Source organism: Cheilinus undulatus, linkage group 20 (assembly GCF_018320785.1).
Source record: "Cheilinus undulatus linkage group 20, ASM1832078v1, whole genome shotgun sequence".
In the NCBI taxonomy this organism is placed as follows: domain Eukaryota; kingdom Metazoa; phylum Chordata; class Actinopteri; order Labriformes; family Labridae; genus Cheilinus; species Cheilinus undulatus.
The window spans coordinates 34476950-34493556 of record NC_054884.1 but is presented as its reverse complement, the minus strand read 5'-3'; the positions used below and the strand labels follow the sequence as shown (position 1 = coordinate 34493556).

Here is a 16607-nt window from a genome sequence, read left to right as displayed (position 1 = left end):
GAGAGAGAGAGGTGGAGGAGGAAGTGATAGAGATGTGCTGTAGGGTGAGAGCCACAGCAGCGTGACAAGGAGTTATCGATCCAAGAAGGTCACCCAGAGGGGAAAGCTGTTAGCTTGTTGTTGATTAGCATTGATAGGCTAACACCCCAGCATCCCCTGGCTGCCCTACTAAGTGTATTTACTGCTGCTGCAGTGGGATTTCTGCACTAAGAGTTGCTTGTGCAGCCAAACGGAGACTCGTTTATGGTTCTAGTTGTTAAATAAAACAAATTCAGTTAAATAAAATGATGCATGTGTGACTCATCTCCCTGCTTTTAATCATCTTTTCTTATTCCTTTATATCCCTCATATTCCTGCCTCTTCACCTCGCCCCCTCCCTTCTTTTTCCCTCTCTCGTCTTCCTCCCTGCCGCCGCTTCTCCCATCCCCGTTGTTGTCATGCCAACTTCCCGGGAGACAGTGTTGTCATGGATACCGAGCGGCAGGGCAGATCAGCTGATGTCTGGTGTCGTTCAGGCATGTGCACGCTCTCTCCCCCTCTCTTGCTTCTTTTAACTTCCTCCCCCTTTTTTTCCCAGTGTGGTTTGTTTGTGATCCCTGTGGCGCTTACTCTTCTTCGCCTTTCTTTTCACTGGTTCCCCACATTTATCCTTTCACATAGGTGATTTCTTTTCTTCACCTACCACCCACAGCTGCAGGGCGACTGTATAGACTTTATTAAATCAGATAAATGCTGCACATGTGCAGCCGTGGTTTGTTATACTTTACCAGGTTGTAGAAAGAATACGCTGAACAAAAGAGGCTCCAAGTGTCTGAAAATAGCTCTATAATTATGCAAACAGCACACAAAGATCAGAATTAGAAGGTGATGAAGCATAAATAGCAATTTTGTTAAAATATTCATAAATCTAAAGGGCAATGAGACTATTTTTTGCCCTGTAAACAGGACAAACCAGCTCACTGGTGCCCTCTTAGCCTCGGATATCTCATTATATTGTCATCATTTAATTGCAGAGCCCCCAGCTTTTTGCTTTAACCGCTTTTTCCCCTTTCTATTTTAGCAGGACTGTTGTGTTGTGGGTGTTATATAACCAATAAGTTGTTCCCCCAAGACTCCAAGGGGAGAACCTGCTGTTTAAATTAAAGTCCTCATGACAACAGAGCTGAGCGGCTCAGAGCAGGGAGCAGAAGACTTAAACCTTTGTGCTCCTGTCGGCTCGTTGAACAGTAGGAAGGATTTAACTCACAAGCGCTCTCACCGAAGTAGACCCACAGGTGTTAATGTTTGGGATCGTGGCATTTATAAATGCTAACGAGACATTAGCGAACAGTCCTCATGGGTCAATTTGTTTTGGATAGAAACTTTAATACCCTCTTTGAGACCATGTGTCTCACTTTAGCAAAGACTTAAAGAGAAAAAAGCAAGGATGTGAGCTGCATAGTAATCTCTTCTTCTCTGAACATTGAGTATCAGATAGTTTACAAGAACAAGAAGGCATTGAACGTTGTGTTTACTCAAGGGTCAACACAGGAACAGAATAAAAATTACAAAGATAAGAGGCATTTGTGCTGCAGCCTACACAGTCTACCCGTTAAAAACAACTAAAAGTTGAGCCCTAAGGCTCTGAAAGACTCCAGACATGAGAGAGAAACAAGAAATCTGTGGTTACCATCTAAAACTTTGATCTTATAAAGAAGCAAAAACCTGTATACAAACCCAGTACACCCTGAAAGATTTGTAAAGTCTTAACTGATTTTGGGGTGCTGGTTTACCTCAGTTGTTAGAGCAGGTACACGTATGCAGAAACTACAGTCCTCAACCTGCTGTAGCAAGATCAATTCCTGATCCTGGCTGTTTGTTGCATGTCTTCCCCTACTCTTTCTGCCATATTTCCTGTCTGTCTTCAGCTGTCCTATCAAAATAAAGGCAAAAATAGTTTTTGCATAGTCAAACCTGACTTTTGAGTAAACAAGTAAAACGTGGCTAGCTGTTAGCAGCATGCTACATCCATTATAGTAGCAATATTCAAGCCAACTCCGTTTGTTAATTTAATTGTAGTTTTTCTGTAGATCCCATATAAACACTAGTGATGTTGCCACAAATCAAAAACTTCCCAACATCCATTAATCTTTAGTCTCCATGTTTACTGTCATGGCCTTGGCTGTGTTTGTTGTGCTTCCTCCATTGGTCATTTGGCTTCCTGATTGGTTATTCCAAAAAACAATCCTGCTCATGCTTGCTTGGCTGTCCTCAGTGTTCTCCCCCCGCACAACAGGATTTCTGATCGTTCATATTCAAGTCAGAGCAGCTCTGATCATCCTCTGGGAAGATTGGAGAGGGAACAATCACTGTTAACACACGGCACACTACAGGGAAATCATTTAAGAAAATCTTAAGAACTATCAGATTATCAGGCCTTTGCTGACTTTGGTTGGAAAGAGGGAATAAGAACAAAGATCGGCTTGATTATCTTATAGCATGCACAATGCTTATAACCTTGCAAAGCAGATGGATTTGCCAGTCTGTCAGCTCCAATCCACAACGTTTGTTCTAAACCAGAAACAGTTCTGACCAATCAGTGTCGTTTGAGGAGATTTTGGTGGTAGCTTCAGCGATTAGCTTGGATGTAGCTAGAGTGAAGCTTAAATTTTATCCTTGTATATTAGAACATGTAAACATAGTGCCTCAGGCCTCAGCTTTTGCCTGTGTGAAGGTGAAGGCTGAAGGTTGTATCCTCTTAAGACCCCATGTGTACACATGAGGACATTATATTTTGACTTTCTTACAACATCGCTATGATTTCTGTGATTTGAATTTTTGAGACAGTTGACTAAGATTTTCATAGATATTTAAGTCATTTGTTTGGAATTTTAAAAGTATTATGGGGGTTGTGTTTGTGTTTTGGAGTTCAGTTGGAAGTTTTGGGTTTTTTTTTTTCATGGGAATTTGGATGTTTGAGGGACTTTTTAGTAACACTTTCTTTGCCCTCCTCTATAATGCAATATAACATATAAGTATACTTATAATGTGTTATCACACATCTATAATGCTGTATAACCAGAGTTATAAGCATGCAATACTATTTATAATGCTGTATAACAGTAATGATAACTATTATAATGCCAGTGTTTATAATGACTTATAACTAAATGCACACTATAACATATAATAAGTCATTATAGACACTGGCCTTATAATATTATGATTACTATTATAAGGCATGACAAATAGTCATGAATGCTTGTGTGTCATAACACATCTATAGGGCTGTATAACCATAGTTATAAGTATAATTATAATATGTTATTATTTATTATAGAGAGGGCCATAGAAAGTGTTACCCAATAGTTCTCTGGAAATCCTTATGCTTTTTCGTAGAGATTTGGAAAAAGTATTTGTAAATTTTGGAAGTTTAATTTAGATTTTTGTGGGCGAATTTGCTTTGAAAGTTTCTGGGAATTTTTTGGGATATTTGGGGGAATTTTCCATTTCTTCATGGAATTTGGGAGTTGTATTTGTAAATTTTGGGAAAGTAAGTACAATTGTACAATGAATTTGCTTTGAAATTTTCTGGAATTTACGTGGAATTTGGGGGATTTTTTTTTTTATTGGAATATAGTGTTGTACCCAAGAACACACTATCAGAGACCAAGACTTGCCAGAGACCAAGGCCATAAAAATCAATTTTTAAAAACCACGACAAGGTTGAACAGTTGAAGAGCATTGGAGCTGAACTACTATGTCATCGTCCTTGGTATTTCCATCCATCCATTTTCTGTACTGCTTATCCCGTTCGGGGTCGCGGGGGGGATACACCCTGGACTTGTTGCCAGTCAATCACAGGGCTGACATAGAGAGACAGACAACCAGGCACTCTCACACTCACACCTATGGCCAATTTTAGAATCAAGAATTAACCTAATGAGCATGTTTTTGATGGTGGGAGGAAGCCGGAGTACCCGGAGAAACACCACATGTGCACGGGGAGAACATACAAACTCCACACAGAAAGGCCCTGACTGTGAAGCGAACCAGTGACCTGTCTAGATTTGTCAGGTGAATGAGGCATAAAGTGTTCAGACGTATTTGTGACTAGAAATAAGATAAGACTGACGGCTGAGTTTTTGCAGGTGTAGCTATTTGTTGTTTTAGCAAGTTTTTCTCCTTATTATCACATTAATGAAGTCAAACAATAGCAGATCAGTGCTGGTCTCCACCAGTCTTGATGGAAAATCGCGACTCCGGCCAGTCTGAGTCAGAGACAAGACCAAGGCATTCAAAATGTGTCTTGAGACTGGTCTCAAGACCAAGACCGTTCTTGAGTACTACATCACTATTAAAAGGTTTAGACAAAATGATAAAGTTTCACTGAAATATTTTGGTAATATTTGAAGAGATTTTTGGGGTACTTTTTTGAGGGATAAGTTAAAAATGTGTTTAAGAACTTTAACAGAAATTGTATTTATTTGTGTTGTTTTTTTTTTTAAGGAAAATTTCAGAACCTTTTAGTGGAAATTTTGTCCATGCTTGGCCTTCACAAGTCCTTGTTTTCCATTGTTCAAACAACAAGAAAATGACAGCAGCATACCTCTCTCAAAAAGACAAATTTAAAGTCAAGGTTGAGGTTTTAGATTTATCAGGTCCTACTAATCCCAAAAAAGTGGAAACTGAAAATGAATTCCAAATAAAGGATAAAGTCCCATTTTATGTAGAATATTCTCATGGGCAGCCCTTTAACAGCGTAAACCTAATGTTTATTAATTTAAAAATACTTTTTTTGGTCATAAAATTGCTTTGACATGTAAAAAGTAGTGAAATGACTAGCGATTTCTTCAGTTTAGCTGCCTTTCAAAGTAAAAAAATCCAAATTTATTCAATAGACTATTATAGAAGCAAAGAAAAGCAGATAATCCTCAGAACTAAGAAGCTGAAATAGAAATATGTGTGGCAAATTTGTTGGAAAATGAACAGGAACAGTCTCAGATAGTTTGTTTTTCTCCACCTCTTATTAATCTAAATGCCTGTGAATCAAAATTTGCATCCGCTAATGCAGATAGAGACAAATATTTAACAAGATCCGTCTCAATCAGAGCAGAAAAAGCCCCCTGCACCATCATAACTCCCTTAGTCTGCAGAAGCCTTCAGTTATCAACACAAATGTGCAGAAATAAATCAGATTGCTCTGATGAAACGTATCATGGTCCTTGATTTTTGCAGGATTTATGCGTCTCGGACAGACAAACACTTGAACAGATGGCCAGGCAGATAAATGCCTCTTAAAGACTTCCAACTTTCTAAAACTAATTTGGTGAATCAAGACAAAAAATTAGACAAGGAAACGAATGAGAACGTATCATTACGCAGCTCATTAGGACACCGACTGTCGTTCCAATCAATTAAGCCTTTAATATAAATGTAAATGTAATCGTCTCCTTGTAATTAACTGCGGGAGGATTGCTCGACGGAGAGGCCCGGCTTCAGGCTCTAATTCATGGTGATTATGTGAAGTGTTTGTTTGGGAAGTCACAGGCAACATGTTGGAGCTGAATAAGCTAGCTGGTTGTTTAGCCGGCGGTAACAACCTGTCCTCCGCTGATGGTGAATTAGTCTCAGCATCGCACTCTGCTGAGAGGATATTAATGCACCTGACTGCTTGCCCTGTGGCTGTTTCCTCTACAAACGGCGCCTGAAAGACAAACTAAAAGAGAAATAAACGGCTGAAACGCACAAGGAGGAGCTGAAGAGGCTTAAAGAGAGAGAAATAACAACTTTAAAGAGGATAGAAGAGACACGTTAATGAGCTTCTCTCTTCCTTAGATGTGTTTACACGTGAAGATATCGGTTTCTTCCTGTTGTGTCTGCTTCAGAGACCTCTAAAGCGAAAACAATCCAACCACAAAAACTGGGATTCCCCTTTTAGCCCCAGCTTCTCTCTGCTGGTTTTTTTCGTTTGGAGTGGAAGAAGTCAATCGTGGCTTTGGGAGGCTGATCAATAAATCTTTACTGCAACCGCTGATTTGAGCCTTGAGATGGAGAAACTCAATGCACCAATAGACACCAGGTTTTGGGTTACTTGCCCCTTCTTTTCAGTTTTTCATGTTTTCTTCACTCCAGTTTTTAAACAAGTTTCAAACTTGACAGTCTCCAGTGATATAATTTCTATTGGTTTAGTGGTCCATTTTATTGGGTCTGTTAAGTATCTCTTAATTGAACACATTAGACTTGCAGGTTGTTCCGGTGAATGGTGGCACCTTACAGGATATGAAGTGGGCACCTTCTGCCCTCAATGTTTCACTGATGAGCCCACGATATCTCCAGAGGGATCCGCACTGACTCCCAGTATCCTGGGCTCATCTTCTTGGTGCCAAATCTTTATCTCTGTAATAAGGATTTCTTGGCTTTTGTTGGAAACGGTTTCATTTTTAACACCTCAGGTTTTCCCTTTCGAACATCCCCTGTGAATTTATGTTCTCTGACAGATTAAATTTCGACATGCATGTTGTCTGTGTTTATCTCCTTTACAGATGATTAAGTTTCCTGCCTCTTCACATGTTTGTGTTTCTCGTATGCACATGTTTATCTGTGTTTAATTGTGCATCGTCTCTCTCTTTCTCTGTCCCAGGTGACCGGCATGAGTGTGTCTCCAGGGAAGGACCAGCTGGTCGTGTTCCACACCAAGGACAGCCGTGATCTGGTGGTGTGCCTGCAGGGCATGGTGCCCGCCAATGAGAGTCGCATCGGGGAACTGGTTGGCACCCTGCTCAGCCACTTCAAGAGGTAAGAGGTGGAGGAACAAGTGTTTGGAGCTGAATTACAATGTCGTCGCCCTTGGTATTTCCATCCATCCATGTTCTGTACAGCTTATCCCGTTCGGGGTCGTGGGCTGGGGGGGGGTATGCCCTGGACTTGTTGCCAGTCAATTGCAGGGCTGACATAGAGAGACAGACAACCAGGCACACTCACACACACACCTACAGCCAATTTAAGAGTCCCCAATTAACCTAATGAGCATGTTTTTGGTGGTGGGAGGAAGCCGGAGTACCCAGAGAGAACCCACGCATGCACAGGGAGGCCATGTAAACTCTGCACAGAAAGGCCCTGACCAGAAAGCAAACCAGGAACCTTCTTGCTGTGAGGCAACAGCACTAATACCTGCACCACCGTGCAGCCCCGCCTTAGTATTTCCATCTGCTGAAATGCTTAGAAAGTGTAAATAACAGCGTGTTTGATACCAAGGTGAAGGTCAAGGATGTCTTATATTTCTCTCCCCACTGAAACTGAGTACCCATTGTTTCCTAGGGTAGCAGACCAAAAGAGTTTTAAATTTACCACACGTAAGTCCTGTGTGGTGCATTTACAACATCTAGTATGATAGGAAATATGTTTTTCTTGTTGAATATCTCCAAAACTTTGCTTTTTAGTGAGCTGTCATGATTAATGATTTCTGTCATTATAAAAACCAGTAGTTCTGGACAACCTTGCAGGATAATCTTTAGAATTATCAGAGGATCTGTCTTTTGTTGACTTTGGTTGCAAGGGGGAATCAGAATCTGTATGCAAACAGTTGTATTTCAAAATGCGATTACAATAAGATTAATCACCACAAAACTCTGAGATTAATCACTATGAAAAATTAATCGTTTGACAGCCCTAGTTAATGCAGGTAATGCCTTTGGGTAAGTCAAAATGAACATGACACATTCCTGCAGACACACTAATGTTTTTTTTGCGGGGATAACAGAATTCCTGACACTCTCGCACCCCTACTAACATCGTCCAAACACTCGTGTGCTAACAGCCGATATGACCTGTGGCAGCAGGATTAAGAGACGTGATGGAGTGCACAGTCACAGCCATCCTAACTTGAACGATTTCATTCATTTAATCTGAGGTTAAAGCTCTCCTAAGGGCATGACACTCTGAAGGCAACCATTAATTTCATCACCAAGCTCCCTAGGAAGTGAAAGAGATGGATGCACTGAGTCAAACAGTTTCTTTTCTGTGTTATTCACAACTCTTTGTCATATTTGTCCCAGAAATTATAAAACACATAATCATGAAATAATCCTTTTGGATATAATCACATGCACAATCCTGGCACAAAGACCCAAGTATTTTGTTTTTGTACTTTAGATGACAGAGTGCTGTCTGCAAAACGTCCTCTTTCAATAATCAAGGATATTGAAACGTGAATAAGGGCTGATTTTGTGTATTTATCCTGAGCTTTAGCTAAGTTTATCTCACAGCAGTGTGTCTGCTCATCCTCCACACTTTCAATCAGTGAAATCAAACACCCACACACTTCCTGTTACACCTAAATGACCCTGAGTTGTGCTCAGAGCACCTTTTCTATTCTTGTCATAGATGGCTAAAATGACCTTTTAGTTCAAGTAAATTTTGTTCTGTTATGTAAGAAAGTAAGATGCTGCCACATTATATTTACTGTCTTATTCAAATATTCGGCCCATGTTGGGAAGTATAGTTTCCCCGTTACACGTGGCTTTATGTTAGAATAATCTCTTCAGTTCTTTTCAGTTCTAACAGCATTTGAAAGGTACTTAAAAAAGCAGTTCCTGCAGAAATTATATGAATAAAAAGCTATTCCATTCATCCATTTTCTCTCCGCTTTAATGCTGGAGTTTAATCCCAGGAGAAGATGACTGTCACTTGAGTTAGCAGCAGTGAATACACACATACAGAGACCTGACGCATTGGTAAAGAGAAGACAAACTAATATAGCAAGAAAGAAAAATCTGCGCTATATAGAGCACAATATAGCACTTATAAACGCTATCGACCTCTCTGAGAGTCCTTATGTTGTGCATCGGTCTTTCAGGGTCATGTTTGATGATTGAAATGCTCTGTTTGTGTTGAGAGGCTTCGATGGAGGGCACTTTTTCTGCTTTGATTCACTGAATTAAAAAAGTTACTGTACCAGCTAGGCCTCTTGTCCCCAATTAAACCCAGTGCTCTTTATTAGGTTCATTGCATTGGATTTGTGATTAAATCCAGCTGTGCTGCCTAAAATTAATTACATGTACCCGTTGTCGACTCCCCTCATTCTTGTTTAATTTGCTGATTTGCCCTTTAGGCTCTAACTGATTTTGTTTAGACCTTTTGACTCTGTGTAGACGACGGCAGGTGGGAAATGTGGTGTTGGTCAGAAAACATGCATGCACGCTGCAGATACAGATTGGGTCTGCAATGGACAGCGACTGCTGTAGTTGCATAACAAAGCCGGTTCAGACAAGTTTAAGCTACACTTTCTCTATAGTGACTCAAATATGCTCTGACTATAGGATGTTGGAAACATATCACATCCTTTTTACATGTTTTTGCTCCCAAAATTCCAGGTTTAAGAGCAGATTTGGACTCATCTGTTGTATCTGAAATTATTTAAAAATACACTTTCACCAGCGGGACTAATACTAAGATACAGTGGCAAAACAAAAAGCATCTCTTTTCTGCATTAATTGGTAGTCAAAAGTGATCATATCTGTTACAAGTAAAGACAAACAATGCTTAACCTAATACCACTTAAATAATTGTAATATAATTATATTATAATATTTTTAATTGCAGCAATTACCTCAACCAAGCATTCCTGGTAGACATACACAACGTTCAGGATTAATTTTGATCCATTCTTTCTTCCAAGACCTTGATTTTCAAATGACATGCAGAATTTAGTTTCATCTGAAAACAGGAAGTTGGACCACTGAGCACTGGCCCAGTTCTTTTTCTCTTTAGCCCAGGGGAGACACTGATGTCATCTGTGGTTCAGGAGTGTCTCCACACTGGGACCACAACACTGGTAACCCATCTACTGGATCCGTCTGTGTGGTGGCTCTTGATCCACTGACTCCAGCCTCAGTCCACTCCATGTGAAGCTCCCCTAAGTTCTTGAATCTTCTTTGTTGTTGCTTCTGCTCCTTTTCTTACCACACTTTTCCCTTCCTGTCAGCATTCCATGAATATGCTTGATACAGCCTCTGAGAACAGATTGTCCTTCTGTGGCTTACCCTCCCCATGGAGGTTGTCAATGATTATGACTTTCTAAAGTAAATCACTTTTACATATTCAGATTTTTGAAATAGTCTCTCCAGCAAGCTCTGAGTCTTCCCAGAGGTCTCCTCCCACTTGGATGTGCCTCGAAGATCTCCACAGTGTGGCAACCAGGAAGTAATTACTAGCTTGCCAGCATGAAACTGATGCATGGAATCAATATCAGCTGATAAAAATTTTCAGTTAACCATGGTCGGTGCATCCCTGTAGTGTAAAAGATACCTGGTAAGAAAGTTAGCAACTACAATACTGTGCAGAAATTCTAGGCATTTTTGTGCCAGAAATTAAGGCTAAAGTAGGCATAAATGTGGCAAGTTGGCTGCCTTAGGGCAATATCAGGTGGGAAGGAGGATTAACACAATGCCAGCCGTGCTCTGGATGTCCTTGCATATAACCAGGGAAGTGGGAAAACAATCTGTTGAAAAAATAACAAGGTCCACCCCTTTAGGTCACAGTAAGGTTTGGATGTGGCAAGTAAGCATGGCCTAGGATACTATCTGGGCAGGTAACAGGGTTGCCTTGAACTCTGGTCATGCTTTGGATGTCCCAAGGATCCAAAAACCACTGGCTGGGGTCAAAAGGCCAGGACAGTGCTAAAAATGTATGCACATGACTATATTTACGATGCTTCTTATTGCAAGTTTAATACTTTAATGCAGTTTTGTATTTATAGCTGTCGCTCATCATGATCATTATATGAATTTAGCATGTTAGCATGCAAAAATTAGCAACATTATTCAGTGCTTATGGTGCAGAAATAGCATTAGCATTGGTTGTATGGCTGATGAGGGTTTAGATTTAGATACTTAACATGCTTTTTTGGGTTTGTCAAGTCTTTGTACATGACTTAACTTTAATTTTGTGTTACAGTTGTGTGCCATTGATTTGATTTATATCCTGCTGCTTTCTGTTGCTCTTAGATGGGCATTTTAGACTTTCTTTACTTGCAAATCATCTAAAAGAAGCATATAGAGCTGTCTGGAGTGGTGGTTAACCCACCATCGAAAGAACAACATCATCAAGAACTTTGTTGCTAACTGGGCGTTGCAAACATATTTCAGGCACAGTTTTTGGTAGAGTGAATGTTAGTTTAGGAGTCATTTTTCCTTTCCAACAGTCAGTAGAAAAATATTGATTTTCTAGATCCACAAACATGCAAATCAGTGCGCCCGAGAACATCACTTCTCCATATGTAGGTGTTTGAACAGATGCTTGTTTATGAAAGTCCACAGTTTTTTATATAAACAATAACTTACACAGAAGAAGTGATTATCTAAAGTATATAAAGCAAAATAAGACAGTCCAAGACAAATCCAGTCTTGCAGAATGAGACATGGCCTAATTCTGCCAAAACAATCTGTAAAATCAGATCAGTGAGTTGAAAATTAGTCTGTGTTGATTTCTGACCTTTCAACACGCTTTATTTGATCACTCTGCTGCTCTGATCGCTGTTTTGATAAATCGTGTTTTTGTATTGCTGACATCACTCCATTCACTGGTTATCGGATTGACTTCTGGGACAATAGTCTGGCATATTTATTGATCTGTTTGCTCATGTTTGTCTCCCTTTGTTTGCATAGTGGCATGTGCGTTAGAGAAAGAAAGAGAGCAAACTGTGTGTCTTAGTCCACTTGTCTCAGTATGGATGCGTGTAGCTTTGCCTGGATGTGGGGTAGGTGTGCCTTCGCTTCATCATTGCCATTCTGTGATGGTATCTCGCTCCTTTGTGGAGCTCATTTCTCTGTAGGTGTCGGGCTGTGAAAGGCCTCCAGTGGGCCTCGTGTAATGACCCTCCATGTGCTTTTCGTCTCGACTCATCCATCACTGTAAAACACAGAGAGAACAAAGAGCACAGAGTATGTGCAAATATGCATGTGCTTCTTTCTGTCATCTTTGTCTGTTAGTGTTTCAGTACTGCATTAGTGCGATAGACTCGACAATCCCAGAGAGAATACTTCATCACTGTCACCTTTTTGCCTTCTTTATGCATGGAAGTAGTCATGTTTATGAAGGTGTGGCTCCATCAGGGGTGGTTAGAGTGTCAGCAAACAAGGAGTTTACCTGAACATTCAGAAAGATGATGCAAAAATAACACTCAGGCCAAATATGTTTCACACTGTGTGCTGCTAATCAGTGCTTCTAATCCCAGTTCTGAATGAAACAAGATGATAATGTAGCCAGTGGTTATTAGTGACTCCTAAACTGTGTGAATATGAAGAAAGCCTTTGCAGAGGTGGAGAGAAGATGGTCCAAACTTTATTTTTCCATTGCCATCAACTTATTTACAATACAAAAAAAACAGCACTTCTTATTTTACGCTTCAAAATAAAAGTCTGTCAGATATCATATGAGATGCTTCCTCATTGCATTCCTGCAGCAGTGCCACAACAAAGCTGTGTCGAGACATTTTTATTGATACTTGGTATCCCTCTCTATTAATTCACCATGTTTTATTGTCTTTTTTTTCCTCAAACCTCACTTTAAAAAATTGTATGTTGTATTGAATATGTTGGTGCTATCTTTTCTTAGTTTTTGAATAAACTTGACTGCACTTGACAGTGCTTTTTGCCGTTGCAGGAAAGGGGGATAGCACAGCCTAGCTAGAGCTCCATATACACAGTCATGCTGGCTCCTCTGATCCTGTTCTTGCCTCTGTTTCTATTTCTCAGGCCAGTACAAATAGGGGACCATTTTTGTCCCCCCTTCTGACTGATACACTATGTCAGTAGTTGTCATTTGTTCAAAGTAGCTTTAACTAAATAAAAGCTTTATTTATTTTTAAGATAAATTTTAAAATAATTTTTTAACAGAAATTGGTATGGTTCATGCATCTTGTTTATTGTTTTGCCCACAGATTCACGTGCTTTGATGGAATATTTGCCGATGAAGCCGCAGGTTAGGACAGCAAAATGTCATGAGAAAGGAACAACATTTCTGAAGCTGAAATTAACTGTAGGTCAGGATCTCTAAGTCTCAAAGCTCCTTGATAAATGCTACTATCAATTTTTATACACCATATGGCCAAAAGTATTGGCTCACCTGCCTTGACTCGCACATGAACTTAAGTAACATCCCATTCTTAATCCATAGGGTTTAATATGACGTGGGTCCACCCTTTGCAGCTATAACAGCTTCAACTCTTCTGGGAAGGCTTTCCACAAGGTTTAGGAGTGTGTTTATGGGAATTTTTGACCATTCTTCCAGAAGTGCATTTGTGAGGTCACACACTGATGTTGGATGAGAAGGCCTGGCTCTCAGTCTCCACTCTAATTCATCCCAAAGGTGTTCTCTTGGGTTGAGGTCAGGACTCTGTGCAGGCCAGTCAAGTTCATCCACACCAGACTCTCTCATCCAAGTCTTTATGGACCTTGCTTTGTGCACTGGTGCACAGTCATGTTGGAACAGGAAGGGACCATCCCCAAACTGTTCCCACAAAGTTGGGAGCATGGAATTGTCCAAAATCTCTTGGTATGCTGAAGCATTCAGAGTTCCGTTCATTGGAACTAAGGGGCCAAGCCCAGCTCCTGAAAAACAAGCCCACACCATAATCCCCCCTCCACCAAACTTTACACTTGGCACAATGCAGTCAGACAAGTACCGCTCTCCTGCCAACCGCCGAACCTGGAATCATCCATCAGATTGGCAGATGGAGAAACGTGATTGGTCACTCCAGAGAATGCGTCTCCACTGCTCTAGAGTCCAGGGGCGGTGTGCTTTACACCACTGCATCCGACGCTTTGCATTGCACTTGGTGATGTATGGCTTGGATGCAGCTGCCACCAGCCACCCATGGTTGCACAAGTATTTCTTTGATGCACACAATCATCTTTATATTTCCCTTCCTGCTGACAGCTAATATCCTGCAGGTGCAGCAGACATGAGCCGCCGTAATGTTGTTGCTGTATTTTGGCATGATGTACTAGTAAAATAAAGCCACATTTAGAGAAGCTAAACCTCTGTCTACCATGTTGTTGTTTCTTTTTTTTTTTTTGTTGTACTTTCTATGTTTTTTTATTTCTCAGAATATGGACTTTTCACCTGAAACAGGTTCCTTAGTGATTAAACAGTCTTCATCCCCAGGTTGGTCTATTTTAGACATGAGGGGACCTCTGTGGATCATTATGCTCTTTTTAAACAAAACTAAAGGGTCATCAGAGACTCGGTCTTGTTTCCTTACACACTTTTGCATTATAGCGGACAGCAGCGAGCCATCCTGCATGTGACTGTGCTCATGTTTGTGTATCGGTATTGTATAATCTTCTGCATGCATTGTCCTCAGCTTCAGCTCCCCGTAGATGTGGCTTTAACCTTTATCTCTCCTTCAACATGCTGCACAGTGCACAATACGCACAAAAGCAGCGAGCAGTGAGAGGGGCAGCTTACAGCAGCAACAAAGCAACACTTTATCCTCCTCACAGTGACAGCCAGGCCGAGGCAGAGCGACAGCACTGCTGGGAATAAACCCTCTCCCTGTCAGAGCCGTGGCTCCATACTTCACTTTGTTAGAGGAGCGATTTGTTTTTGACACTTTCCAAATCTGCTCTGCATTAATCTGCTTTTTTATGTTGTTATGAATTCTGATTTTTTTACTGAGGAGTGGAGTGGGTTTTTATTTTGAGATTATGTCAAAGCTGCCATATTTTTGACTTCCTTTAAAGCAGAAATTTATCAATAGCACACAAAGTTGCTTTAAATTCAAGTGATTCAGAGTTGCATACATAAGAAGATAACCCTCTTATCGGCCATGACGCACCAGTTGTCTAGAGAAATTCAGAAATACCTCATTCTTGTTTTGCATAAATAAAGGGGGGGTAGGATTAGATTCCCATGCCTTCAGCCTCCCCCCTCCATCCTTCCTCTTCCCCTCTGCCTCTTTCATGCTTCCTATTTTTGACTACATCCCTTTTGTGCTTTTCACAGTCTCACTTGAACCCCCTGCGGCCCCCTCCTCTTCCTCTCCTCTCTCCAAATCTTTCGCTTTTTCTCCCCCAGCTCCCCCTCGTCTTCATTTCAGGAGAGGAGGCGATGAAATATTTAAGACTGCTGCTGCTGCTGAGGCCTATATTTAGATGAGACGGAGCCACCCCCCTCTCTCACCGTCTCTCTCTCTCTTGTGTGTGTTGACATGCACCCCACGCAGCAGCGAATGCAGCACTCCCACCATCCGCTGCCAGGATAGCAGAGCAGACACTTGGCGTCTGTCACACACAAACTGCAAAATCAATGAAGACATTCATGCCAGCTACTAAATCTGACTATATGTTCCTCCATACCCTCTCCTATTGATTACTGTAAAGTCTGCAGTTAGAGAGGATGTCAGCCACATAAAGGAGGCAGGATTTTATCTCCAGTTTAGACAGATTTAATTTGTTGTTTTAGCTTTGGTGTCTTTGTCAAACGTGCATCCCTATCTTCTTTCCCTGTAAGGTGCATGTCCTTACTGAGAAAGACGAGACTAAGACCAGCTAAAATCAGGTCTTAGGTGATAAAACTAAGTTTAGTTTTCATCAAGGAGACTTAAACAGGACTAAAATGTAATATAGTTTTCATCAGACATTTAAAGTCCATGATTTTTCTCCGCTGTTGGAAAATCCGTCAAAACACAACGTATCTTCAGGCTCAAGCCTAATCTGAGGGCACAATTAGGTAGAATGGAGGCTTGACACAACCCCAGTTGTGCTCTGGAAGTCCTTGCCCATTACCAGGGGGGATGGGAAAGTTATCTGTTAAAAAAAATAGCAAAGTCCACACCCTATGTGCGGAGTAAGGGGTGGATGTGGGGAGTTAGCACAGCCTTTGGTACTGTCAGTGTAGGTAGGAGGGTTTCCACAAGCCCCTGGTTGGCTGTGGATGCTCTAAGGGCCAAAAAAACCTACAACAAGGTCAACATGTGTCAACACTCTCTGCCCTCTCCAGCCCGGCTTGTGGTATAATATAAGTGTTATAAGTTATAAGTGTGTGCTATCACCCGAAAGTAGAGGTTAGATTTGCTGCCCAAGACTAGCCCAACATGACCCATTGTCTACAATTGGGTTGGGCTTGGATCCCCAACCCTACCCTCAGGCCTTGGCCAGGTCTGCTTGAGGGGTGCCATAGACGCCCAGTCAGACATGGGAGCATTACTATGTATTTACCTTATATTATTGAGGGTTCTGGTCAGTTTTTCTTTTTTTTTTTTTAATTATTAATTTTCTATTTCAGAACAACCTTCCTTTAATTTGCTAATTATGAGACTCACTGGTCAGGTCACTGGTCGGAGTTCTTGAATTCAAAATCCTTTCAAAACAACACCCCAAGTGGTTTATTTACTAAGCGTTTTATCCCTGTTTTCTTTAAATGGGGCAGCTGTGGCTCAGCAGGAAGAGTTGGTGATTGCATCTGGAAAGTCGTGAAATTGATCCCCAGCTTCTACAGGCACATGTGGTTGTGTCCTCCAAATTGCCCCTTGTATCAGTGCTGTGAAAATGTGTGTGGAGGATTATGACTGGGATTTGTTCATACTGATAGCTAATTCTCCCTAGCAGTCTTTACCATCAGTGTGT

At 41.0% G+C, this 16607-nt stretch overlaps 1 protein-coding gene across 1 annotated transcript in view; it reads left to right on the top strand.

Moving 5' to 3' along the window:
- myo1d (myosin 1D) overlaps positions 1-16607 on the top strand; it is a 195779-nt gene that overhangs the window by 126452 nt on the left and 52720 nt on the right. Inside the window, exon 21 of the mRNA XM_041815097.1 lies at positions 6623-6777. Within this exon, the coding sequence (XP_041671031.1) occupies positions 6623-6777 (155 nt within the window). The remainder of the gene's footprint in view (positions 1-6622; positions 6778-16607) is intronic.